Raw genomic sequence first — 11,276 nt, forward strand, 5'->3', positions numbered from 1 at the left:
CTAACATTTTTGAAGTATTCCAAAATAAAATCTACAGCTAGTTTTTGTACAAGTAGGAGAGAATCTATAGTCCTTAACCATACTATTCTTGTAGGTAGGTGGGTGGCTGTTAGATATGAGGGAATATCTTGGATGTAACGATGTGTTGTTGTACAATGTTAAATTATGTTGGTATCGTGGACGTGTCAAAGGATTGGAATAGATCCATTTTAAGTGCGTAGATTGTCTGACAGCTCTTAGATCTAATCTGCAGGTGGAACGTGGCTAGGTTTCAGTTGCCATTTGCCAACCTCGTGAAGAGAGGCAACATATGATTGACAGAGAAGAGGAGCTCAGCACACATATGGCTTACCTTAATGGATTCACTGATATATAGATACTATTGTTGTTACTTTGATATTAGAAATAAAAAGAAAGGGGTTGGAGAAGGACCATCTTAGACAACAAAGAGAACACCACCAATTGTTATACTGACCCATCAAAAGATCTCTTCATGTTTAAAGATTTCAGAGTTAAACTTTCCCCTCTTTGTTTATGGGTTAACAATATTGCATATGGTAAGAATATTTTAGGTAAAGCTTCCACAAAAGTGGATGTAATCTCAATCCTCGTCCACCTTTGTGGATTTCTTTCTCCAGCTTAACACACTTGTTAACCGTGGAATCTTCAGCACTGAGTTTGCTCTGCTAACACCTTCAAGAGCATTCCATTCTCCCTTAGATTCTGCAGTCATCTCTTCCTCTAACTCAAGAGTCTCCTCACTTCTAGCTGATTTGAAGCTTTCGCTGAATGATAGCTCACAAGACCTTGCACTACTTTTAGGAGTTCCAGAATTTTGCTTGTTTGATGAGGGAAGCTGCTTCAAGAAGAGACATACGACTGCACAGTCATCGATCTTGGATGTCGGATGTTTGGATCTCCATGCTCGGATTGCTCTGTTGACGACGTGCTTTGCGGCATCCGATTGCTTACTAACTGATGACACTATATTGACCACCTCTTTATTGGATAGAACATCCCACACCTTCAGAAGAAATATGATTCTTAGCATGAGATTTCTACGAATAAATGAACTAATTCCTCAAAGAAATTATAGTCAAAGTAAACAGTGAATTAATAAGAGAAGTTCAGAGATACCAAGTAGTCCATAAATTGTTACTCTTTTTTAATTGTTTGCTTACCCCATCAGTTGCAAGAACCACAAACTCATCCTTTTCTGATATCTTCCAGTGAGAGACTTGTGGGGTAGAGATAAGCCCAAAATCTTTTAGGCAGAAATCTCCAAAGGCTCTCGCCATGGCAAGCCCTGGAGAGTCTTCATCAGGCAACCACATTCTATGGATGTCAGGTTCTTCTTTGAGGGCAAAGACTCTTCCCCTGCAACTCTTTATCCTTTCTTCTTCACCTATATCAAAGTGCACATAGGGGAAGAAATCCACATTAGCTAGATAGATGGAATGTTATCTCCAAATGCTACTCATAGGGATGTTAAGCTCACTTGGAAGGTTTGGTTTCAGATCAGTCGTTAGCTGCACTGCAATAGGTTCATTTTTGTCATCTCGAGTGCAAAGAACTGCCCGCGAATCTCCGAGATTTCCAATTACCAAATGCTCTCTCTAAAAGGCAAAAGGGGGGAGAATTAACTGCATAATCAAGTCCAAAGCAACAAAAGAAAAAAGTTTCTTGACACAATTTCTAATACCTGTTTAACTATGGATACAGCAGTCGTACCACTGCAAATGCAATCAATGCTCAATTGTTGGCTCAGCTCTTCATCCAAATCCTCAAAAGCCTTTACAAAGATGGCCTTCCATGAGGATAACAGTTGATGGTCATTGTTCCCAACATCAAGAGCATGGTTTGGATTGTCAAAAGAGTCTACATCTGCACTGTTCTCATTGCGATAAATGCCATCATCTCTATCATATGAATTCATCAATCTTGATAACGAAGATAGTTTTGATGGCAAGACATCTCGAACATGGCCAGCAACCTTGTGGCCAAAGGGGCCATGTCCATCAAAGACACCGCAGAAGATTTGATCTTCATCTCCAGCGAAGTCCTATGCATCTTAAGACAACAAATATAAGAAAGGGTCTTAAAATGGTACAAAAAAAGGGAGAAAAGTAATCCATATATTAAAAAAATTGTTCATTTTTCTGACAAAGAAAGGTTCTCTATTTAGGCATTTCTGTCAAGGTTCTCTATTTGTTCATTCTTCTGAAAGAATGCTTCGAATTGATTGGAAAAAAAAATACTAGAAACTAAAAGAGAACATGTTATATTACCATCCATAATTATAGTACTTGGTTTCCTTACCTCCCAAATTGTCATTGCATCTTGGTTTACACCCTTCCAGCCTTGTTGTGAGTACATGGATGCAAACAAACATGACCCTTTCAACCTCACACGTGCACTTGCATCCCCCACAAGTGCACCATCCTTGTCTTCTTTCTCCTCCTCTGCCGCAAAGAAGTCTTCATCATCTTGCTCTTCCCATGGAAGCCCTTCACCAACCTCTTGTTTGCCACAACAGCCTCCCATTTCCCTCCAATCCAAAAGACCCAACTGGGTTCCAGGCCTAAAGCTTCCCAGGATCTGGATCGGATTACCACAAGAAAATGGGTGATGAAATAAATGAGGGGATGGGTGGGAGTTTGGTGAATTAAGGCCCCTCAAGGACAGCATTTACTATCAACTGCTCAATGGCACCAACATGATCCATGTTCCCTCCCACCTTTAATTCTTCCTTACACCAGTGATTTAGTTTCTTTTGGTACTTTTGTTGGATCACAAGGTGGAAATTTTCTCTGTCCACTTGATTTTTTTTTTCTTTTCCTCTACATCAAGAATGGGCCTTAAATTTTGTCAGGCGTTAACCAGAAAAAAAAAAAGTTTAAGGCCTAAACATCTAAGGCTCATAAAGGGAAAAAAACCATTGGACTTTGGAGGTGTCAACATCTTAATGAAAATTTCCTATATTGCTTGAAGTTAAGAAATTTACTTTGCTAAGATATAAATAATATACTATAACATGAATTGTAATTTGTAAAGCATCTATAAATGAACGATGTCGCCTTCAAATCACGGATGGTGGTGATTTATTTGATCGATGATCAGGTGATGGTCCTGGAAGCAGTCGATTGCAGAGCAGAGAGCAGCATAAAGTGAATAGGTAGTTGTTTAATGCATAATAAGATGGTGGTAGGAGTGGAAGCATTTATTGATGGCTATGAGATTGAAACGTTCGGTTACTTCAAGGCACCTCTGATCCTTTGGAAAGAGTAACAGTTTATAGTCATCCGTGAATAATTAATTTTATGTACCCAACTATATCGAAGTCAAATTAGATAGAATATAACCACTGTGTTGGATGGAATGAAGAGAGAAAAGATTCTTATTTAGTTTTACAGAGAGAAAATAAGAGAAATAGGAGAAAAAAATCTAGGACTATATTTGGATGACGAGAGAAAAAAAGAAGAAGAGAAAATGTCTTTTAAGTTTTTTTTGGAGAGAAAAAAATAAGTGATCATTAAAAACTAATTTCTTCTCTCCTTTTTCTCTCTATTATCTCCTAAAATTTTTGTTCAAATAAGAGCACATACTTCTCTCCTCTTACTTAATTTCCTCTTCTCTTCGTTGGTTTCTCTCTTCGCTCTTCGAGAGCAAAAAATGACTTTTAGAAGCTAATCTCCTCTCTCCTTTTCTCTTCATTTCTTCTCTATTTTATCATAATTTTTTTATCCAAATAAGAGAAAATATTTCTCTCCTCTCCTCTTATTTTCTCTTCTCTTCTATACTTTTCTTTCAAGCATGGTGTAATTATTACCCGGCTAATTATAGTCATCAATGCATAATCTAGATTTTACTCTGCAAACTGCATAGGTAAAATTAGCTCTCTCCTCTGGAGTTCTTGCTTCATAACTTATATTAAGCAATACAATTTGAGATCACAGAACTTGCTTCTTAATTTAAAGAAAAAAAAAGTACGTATATGATCACATAACTGAGGACGAAGAAGAAAAGAAATATGTAGTGGAAAACATAAATGAAATTTACCAGAAAATTTACTGGCTGGACTGTGAGTTCCGGATTTGGCAATCACCCAGATACCGCCATTGATGAGCAAGAACTCTTCCTAAGCATGGAAACCAAATCCAGGCACTCATCGCTTACTGTTTCTTGAACCATGGAAGAAGTACCTAATGATCTCCTTGTTCAAAGGCTCTGCGGATTATTGAAACAAAAGGAACTTGTGATCCAAAAAGCACACTTCTTTTTACAGTTTACTAGGGATAACATCTTCCTTACCCCTAATGGGAAGAATCTCGCTACCGCCTTCTTCCTGCTGCAGAACTATCGCGAGGATTTCCTTGCATTGGATCATCCTGCAACAGTGGAAGAGACCAAGAGCGACCGGAGACGCTTAAGAATCCGACCAAGCTCATCGGCCAGGGAGAGGGGTCGATCACAGCCAAGAATTCGTCCGGCGGCGGAGAAGATGAAGTCGAAGGCGTCGCGGAGAGGAAACATGCCTTGATAAGGTCGTGGGGACACCTCAGTGTGCATGTCGAGTTGCGGGATCCGTGACCGGGGGGAGGCGGCATAGATGGAGAGGAGTAGGAGAGGAGAACGGCGAAGACTAGGATTAGGGCAAACAGAGAATGACCTTTTAAGCCCTGGTGGGCAGGGGATGAGGAGGAGCAAGCGGAAGGGCAAAATGGGAATCCACATGGAGAACGAGTGAAGTGGTGGAAGGCGGGAGTTTTGCACGTCGGCCGTTGTTTGTTGAAAGAGGCGGACAGGGTGTTGGTGTTGCTCTTTGTGCTCGAACATGGAACAGCTTTTTAGCATGGATGGCGTGGCAAGCTCACATGGCTCAAAATTTTAAAAATAACACGGTTTGAAATCATACATTTAATTAACTTACACGATCTCATTTTATAATACCTATATTTGTAATGTATAACTCTGCAAAGTTGCAAATAATAAAATCCTCTTTATATAATAATACTAGTTTGATGTAATGATCAAACCAATCACCTTCCTAAGAATTAGTCGTATGAATTCTTATAAATTCCAACTAACCTTATTCACATTTCTGCCAGCCAAGTTCTACTCCATTTAAAACGCCAGCTGACCATATCATTCTTCTTTGTCAAACAACAAAGCAATCCACACTCCTCCTTTCTTCCTAATCTTGAAGGAAAACAGTCCAATGGCAGAATTCGGCGACGGCAGACCGTGGCCTCCGGCGTCGCAATTCACGGGCGTCGAGAGCAACCCACCCAGCAACGTGGTCAGATCAGCCGTGGAAGAGTGGAAGATGGAGGACTCGGCCAGGAAGAGCACATTGGTGCTTAGATCTCTAGGATGGCTTTTCTCCTTGCTTTCTCTCATTATCATGGCAGCAAATAAGAATGGTAATGGTCAGAAGTATGATAAGTACAAAGAATACAAGTTGAGTCAACCAACCTCTCATAGAATATAAGCATTGGAGTGAATCATATGATCCTCCAAAGAGAAGAAATCATATAACTTGAATTGAATGGTGTTTGTAGGTATTGCTTGGGCATTGCAATTCTTTCTTTCATTTATTGTATGGTTCAGATGATCATCCAATTTCGCAAACTCAACACTGGAAGAGATTTGCTATCCAGAAGGGTGTTGGCATTTGTCAACTTTGTAGGGGATCAGGTGAGTGAATTCTGTTGAGGTATTTGCCTCAAAAGCTTTTAAGGTTTTGTTAAGCAATCAGTTTAACATGGTATCAGATCATCTTATAAAATCTAAATCTTATCACATTATACACCCATTGCTCTGTAAAGCCAATATTCTCTTCAGATTCCTAATGTCATTATTCGTATGTAGTTTGATCTTTTGGTCCAAAGGATGCAAGATATACATCTATATATACATATTAAGGAACAGTGGGAAACGTGCATGATTTTGAACATAAATAGTGTAACCTTAGTAAAACTAATGAGCTAACTGCTGATAAATGAAATTAAGCCAAGATATGATGAGAAACAGGTCATCAACATGCAGGATTTCAAGATTATTCAATAAACAAGGGGAACAAAATGAAAGAAAATAATTAGTCCATGCACCATTCTTATACTCTGTCAAATAGATTTTTATTATGATTAAACTCTCATTTCAAGTTGATTACTTCAATTTGAGGAATTGTTGTACTTATCACCAGAAAAATGTTATATTAGAGGTGAAACATTGCAAAATTTTATAGGTCATTGCTTATCTATTGCTGTCGGCTATATCTGCGGCAATATCAGTTACAAATGGACTGCGAATTTGGGTCGATAACTCGTTCACAGACTTGAGTGCAGCATCCATTAGCATGGCCTTCTTCGCGTTCTTGGCCCTTGCTCTGTCCTCTCTAATATCTGGATATAATCTCTCAACCGAAATCTATGTCTAGATATTTCTTTCCCACAAAGACAATAAACCATTAAATTTACTTTCGAGGTTGTAATATCCCCAGGCATAGAGTTGTAAGTATGATCTTTTTTTTTCCTTCGCTGAATTTTGTGCTTTGTATTGCTTGTATTTAAAAAAGCTCATTGTTGTTGGCCAATGTGCACATTGTTTTAGCATCTGCTATAGCTTCTCCTTTATTAGATATACAAGAGTAGCTAGTTATGTTTTAAGGAAAGCTACAATGATTCTCAATTGGTTTTAATGAAGGGTTTGGCTTATCAGAGAGATCAAATGGTTGTTCTAAGGTGCCCCCTATTGGAAAAATGATATCTTTTAAAGTCGATAGGCAAATTAAAAGTTAAAATTAGTCGTCGTTGATAAGCCCATGACTAATGACAGATGAGCCAAGTAATGAAATTAGCTCATTTCATAACAAATAAACAAACAAGCATCTCTTAATTAATATGCTGCCCCTCAAAAGGAGGTCTAAAAGAATAAGTCTAGAAAGGCATTTACTGACATGTTTAGACTAATTCCTCGACAACAACAACAACAACAACAACAACAAATTAGTACCCGTTCTTAAAGTTAATAATACTAGGTCAGCCTAAACTTGACTAGACAGTTATCAGTTGAAGGATGGACTAATGGCCAGGCAGAGCATAAATTTTGAGCACCCAGGTCAACTCTAACAAAGCTGAGCATGGATCTTTTTGGTCATAATGCAGGGATATAACTACAGATTTGTGTTCTTGTTTTGGGTTTTATACCCTTAAACATAGTCTTACCTCAGTTATCTAAGAGTTCTATACAAGATATTAACATCATTAAATATGAAGATATATGGTTGGTGGTACACAAGTGCAGCAGATGGCTAATGTGGGAACCATAATAGACCTTAATGGAAGCTTCCTAAGTTCCTACTGGGTCAATGGAGTAGGAATTGACAAACTAAAGGTGGAACCTTTCAAATGACCCGATCTTTTTGTTTGTATTTAAGTCATATTCTCTTTGATTCGGGATCGTTAAAGATTCTTTATAAATTTTATGCCATCCATGCATAATTCTGTACATTAGTCTCTAGAGCGTTGTTTGGTTTAAGACTAAGCCTCGAACTCAATTAGTTAAACTTATTTATTAGTCTTAATTTTTAAAAAATAAATTTAATAAGATTTAAAAAATATTTAATTACTGAACTAATTTATGGGTCTCTAAACCAGTTCACGAAAAGTCTCTAAACTCAAAACAAATAAAATCTAGGCTATCTGGAAACAGTCATAGGAATAAGTTCATCCTTGTATGGTGGAGGTTGATTCCTATTGACTTATTTTCCTACCTCCAATAGCCATTCAAATGCATTCAAACGCAACAGAATGAAACACATCATGCTACTGTATGACAAAAGTATTATTGGCTTTGTAAAAGGAATCTAAGATCTCTCTCAGAATCATATAAAATAGAAAAAAGAAAATACATTTATTCAAAACTCCAACTTGTTTTCCTCTTTCCCATCCTAATCTTTCAGAGTAATGGGTGTGAGAGAGACCAGGCATCTAGCTGCACTTGGCCAAGAAAAAAAAATGAACAAATTAGTTCGTGTCATCTATATCCCTCCACAAGTACACTAAAATCCTAGTAAAAAGAATCTACAACAAGAATTATGATTAGTAGAAATCAACTGTCTCCAAAGTTGTCTTCTTCCAACTAACTTCAGCCTAGCAATGACTGGAGAAACATATCATCTTTAGGCTCTTCCTTTGCTCTGGAGAAGATTCCATCTATGTTCCTTTGCTGCTGCTGCTGCTGCTGCTGCTGATTCATGTAGGAATACATTTGATTGTCATATCCAGAGAATCCATAATTCCCTGATGCTTGCAGCATATCGGTGGCGAATTGATTGCCACTAATAGGCGCATTCGATCTTTCGCTGAAGAAAGTGTTGGTAGTCATTTGGTTAGCATGGTTCGGTATAGCGGATGGCCTTATCGCCATCATAAGGTTATTGCTGTTGTTATTGTTGTCAAATGGAGGTCTGTTGGCCATATGACTGCTGCTACCGCGAGCAGCAGGAACATCATGGTTATGCTTCCCTTCGTAGGTCGTGATCACCGCCCTAAGATCATGGGATGCCCTCTCCACATGCTTTCGGACTGGGCAACCGGGGGTGGTGCATTTGTAGTAGCTTCTGCAAGTAACAAGAACCATAAGAATGTGAGAACAAATCCTTCAATGAGAAGAAGAGCTCTATATTAGTTTTAACCATCATACTAATTTTATGAGAAGTATATTACTAACAAAAGAGTTCCATATGATAAATTAGTGCTAGTGTGATGAAGTCTTTTGAATTTATGGAATACTATGTTCAATTCCAATGCAACAATACTTGCCTAGGATTGGGGTTGCCCTTCACCACCTTCTGCCCATATTTTCTCCACCGGTAGCCATCATCGAGGATATCAATATCGCTCGTCGTTTGGACCACCACTCTAGGCTCTCTCACTGTTCTATTGCCCGAAGCCGAGATCCCTTCACCATTGCCTTCACTCTTCCTGATAGAATGAAACCAATGCATTGTATTAGATGTCATCATTCTACACGAAGTAATGAATTCTACAAGTCCATTTGGCAAAATTAAATGCTTACCATCTCTTAGCGTCAGGCTCATTTTCATTAAAATCATCACCCAGATTAGTCCTCTGTGAGCTCATTTCGATCTCATCATCGCCGTAGGAGATCGAAGAGTTCTCGGGTGTCGCAACTGAGTCCACCGGCGTGCCATATGAATGTTCAGATACTTCATTAGCAATGGATGCTTGAACTACTTGAGCGGAAGCAGAATTCCTTCTGGTGGATTGAGGCTTTGGGTGGTTGTGGCTTCCCTTGTAGACAATCTCTGTGATCTGCCCATCGACGTTTCTTTCGACCTTCTTCTTCGTCGTGCAACTAGGATAGGTGCACTTGTAATAGCTTCTTGGATTCTCACTTCCTTTCACTTGCTTCTGCCCATACTTCCTCCAGTTGTATCCATCATCTGATTTCCTCTGTTCTCTTAGAGTCTGAGCTGCTTGAATAGAAGGATTGTATCCTGTAGTTGGGTTGGTTTGAAAACTAGGAATCTCCGGCGAGTTTGTTCGAATCGGAGCGACGGATTCAACTTTGATGTTGTTATCGTTGTTGGGCATTTGATAGCTCCATGGTTGTTGATGAGTTCTGTAGGCTTCCTCCTATATTAGCAGATAGGACATATTAGACTTGGTCCAATTTGAAACCAGAGAATTGGAGATACAACAAGATGAAAAAGGCATGAATTATACCGATGAGATTGCCGTCGAAGAAGTCTGGAAAGAAGACTGCTGCGCGTTTTCTTTCGCCGCTTGTTGAGTCTGAAAAGAGAATTCCGAGTAGATATTTTGTTCATCTTTGATGCCTTGCTGATAACTCGAAGAAGTGCCTCTCCAGTTGAAGGTTTGAGTAGGAAAACTCCCAGTAGTCGGAGAAGGAAACATCTATAAGAGAATTAAAACATAAACATAGTTAGCCAAACGAGTTTTATGCTCAAGTACTGCTTTCTGGTTCACGATTAGATTAAATCATTAAGTAGATGATACTAGGAAATTAAGGGAAAGACAATCAGGAGTGTGAACTCATGAAAATTACTTAGAAATTTGCCTCAAGCTATTCATGGTGATAATAGGATAACATAACATCAATAAATCCTTGAATTAGGTGTATGTTAAGGAAATCAACGTTTAGCCCTTTTGTACTACTACATCAGAGAATTAGAAAGTAGCTCATAACAAATGATCAAAAAGGCGTAAACATCTCAACAACTTACATTAGAATTGACAAACATAGGTGAATCCAACAGCTCAGCAGGGCTAAGCCCAGATGGTATTGCAAAGTAAGAGGAAGGAGAGATAGGAGGAGGGGAAAGGGGCAGTAAAGAAGGAGTATTAGACTTGAACTTTGGCAACACTGCTCCATTCTTTCCTCCACTTCCTTCGCCACCGCCGTCTCCGGTGAGGAGCTCGGAGAACAAAGAACTAGAGAAGGAGAAGTTCGGCATAGAATTAGCCGATGTATCTAAGCTCCCTGTGGAAGAAGCCATAGGGACTAGAAGAGATGCAAAGAGGAGAAGAAGAGAGAAGAGGTCTAAAAGAGATATGGGTGTTGATATTTTACGAGTTAGAAGGTTAATACATAGAATGGAGCTCAAGATTGTTATGTGTGCATGAGGGATTAGAGAGAGAGAGAAGGAGAGATGGGAGAGGAGGAATGGTGTACGTAGGAGACCAGCAAGGAAATGGAGGTGAAGAGAGCAAAGAGAACTCCCCATGGAGATATAAGGGAACGAAGGTTTGACCATTGACTGGTCAAATCTCGTGGGTCTGACTGGCGGCTGGGTTTCTTTGACTGCGGAGGAAGTCCTCGGTTCGACTCGCAATGTGACCCCGGAAGAGACTCTGTCATCTGATTGGTTCAGCTTAGGGAGAGGGTTCTGTTCCGTGGTGCGGTATCGGTGCCTCTGATGTTTCATTGCATATTTGCTTGCTGACGTCACGACATTTTTCCATTGACTTCTTCTAACAGAAGTGAAGTTACGAAAGTACCCCCAATTAGATAGCGCCAAGGAGGAAAGCTTGGATACCGGGTAACTTCCCCGGTCCAAAAATGAAACTATTAAATTACAACTTGATGGACGGACGGGATTTATTTGTTTCGGAATCTTGGGGCTGCAATTTGATAATAATATACTTGGAACAAGTCCTCGTAGCAAAGCTCGTGCCGTGCACGTGCTATCCTGAAACGTGGCGTTGCAAACGAGACCTGAAGCCTTC

The 11,276-nt window shown here is 39.4% G+C and overlaps 3 protein-coding genes across 4 annotated transcripts; 1 reads left to right on the forward strand and 2 right to left on the reverse strand.

The window, feature by feature from the left end:
• Window positions 1–436: 436 nt before the first annotated feature.
• On the reverse strand, window positions 437–4,641 carry LOC140790100 (probable protein phosphatase 2C 73). Of its 2 annotated transcripts, XM_073140027.1 has the most exons (7): window positions 4,312–4,641; window positions 4,060–4,227; window positions 2,320–2,840; window positions 1,703–2,062; window positions 1,499–1,616; window positions 1,182–1,405; window positions 437–1,024 (listed from the first exon to the last, which is right to left on the reverse strand). In XM_073140027.1, the coding sequence occupies exons 3-7, from the start codon at window positions 2,686–2,688 to the stop codon at window positions 602–604; spliced, it is 1,494 nt and encodes a 497-aa protein (XP_072996128.1). In that variant the 5' UTR covers window positions 2,689–2,840; window positions 4,060–4,227; window positions 4,312–4,641; the 3' UTR covers window positions 437–601. The 2 variants fall into 2 exon arrangements, with proteins under 2 accessions (XP_072996128.1, XP_072996129.1); XM_073140028.1 differs by lacking the exons at window positions 4,060–4,227; window positions 4,312–4,641 and having other exon boundaries at window positions 2,320–3,989.
• Window positions 4,642–5,218: 577 nt separating this feature from the next.
• LOC140790479 (CASP-like protein 4B3) lies at window positions 5,219–6,439 on the forward strand. Its single transcript, XM_073140593.1, has 3 exons — window positions 5,219–5,445; window positions 5,562–5,697; window positions 6,248–6,439. Exons 1-3 carry the CDS (start codon window positions 5,219–5,221, stop codon window positions 6,437–6,439), a joined length of 555 nt encoding a protein of 184 aa, XP_072996694.1.
• A 1,373-nt stretch (window positions 6,440–7,812) lies between these two features.
• LOC140790937 (WRKY transcription factor WRKY24-like) lies at window positions 7,813–10,745 on the reverse strand. Its single transcript, XM_073141256.1, has 5 exons — window positions 10,274–10,745; window positions 9,753–9,944; window positions 9,082–9,662; window positions 8,826–8,987; window positions 7,813–8,623 (listed from the first exon to the last, which is right to left on the reverse strand). Exons 1-5 carry the CDS (start codon window positions 10,544–10,546, stop codon window positions 8,149–8,151), a joined length of 1,683 nt encoding a protein of 560 aa, XP_072997357.1. The 5' UTR covers window positions 10,547–10,745; the 3' UTR covers window positions 7,813–8,148.
• Window positions 10,746–11,276: the final 531 nt, after the last annotated feature.

The sequence above is a fragment of the Typha latifolia genome, chromosome 6 (genome assembly GCF_019914945.1).
Source record: "Typha latifolia isolate L0001 chromosome 6, TyphaL0001v2, whole genome shotgun sequence".
Lineage (NCBI taxonomy): Eukaryota > Viridiplantae > Streptophyta > Magnoliopsida > Poales > Typhaceae > Typha > Typha latifolia.

What these genes read in the sequence shown, in the direction of transcription:
- LOC140790100 (XM_073140027.1), bottom strand. Translation starts at nt 2,688, where the DNA reads ATGCTGTCCTTGAGGGGCCTTAATTCACCAAACTCCCACCCATCCCCT. An exon ending in ATGCAATGACAATTTGGGAG is followed by an intron (nt 2,063 to 2,319) that starts GTAAGGAAACCA and finishes TAAGATGCATAG; the next exon opens with GACTTCGCTGGAGATGAAGA. An exon ending in TGGTTCTTGCAACTGATGGG is followed by an intron (nt 1,025 to 1,181) that starts GTAAGCAAACAA and finishes TTTCTTCTGAAG; the next exon opens with GTGTGGGATGTTCTATCCAA.
- LOC140790479 (XM_073140593.1), top strand. Translation starts at nt 5,219, where the DNA reads ATGGCAGAATTCGGCGACGGCAGACCGTGGCCTCCGGCGTCGCAATTC. An exon ending in AATGGTCAGAAGTATGATAA is followed by an intron (nt 5,446 to 5,561) that starts GTACAAAGAATA and finishes TGGTGTTTGTAG; the next exon opens with GTATTGCTTGGGCATTGCAA. An exon ending in TCAACTTTGTAGGGGATCAG is followed by an intron (nt 5,698 to 6,247) that starts GTGAGTGAATTC and finishes AAAATTTTATAG; the next exon opens with GTCATTGCTTATCTATTGCT.
- LOC140790937 (XM_073141256.1), bottom strand. Translation starts at nt 10,546, where the DNA reads ATGGCTTCTTCCACAGGGAGCTTAGATACATCGGCTAATTCTATGCCG. An exon ending in CTTCGACGGCAATCTCATCG is followed by an intron (nt 9,663 to 9,752) that starts GTATAATTCATG and finishes CTGCTAATATAG; the next exon opens with GAGGAAGCCTACAGAACTCA. An exon ending in GAGCCTGACGCTAAGAGATG is followed by an intron (nt 8,988 to 9,081) that starts GTAAGCATTTAA and finishes TCATTCTATCAG; the next exon opens with GAAGAGTGAAGGCAATGGTG.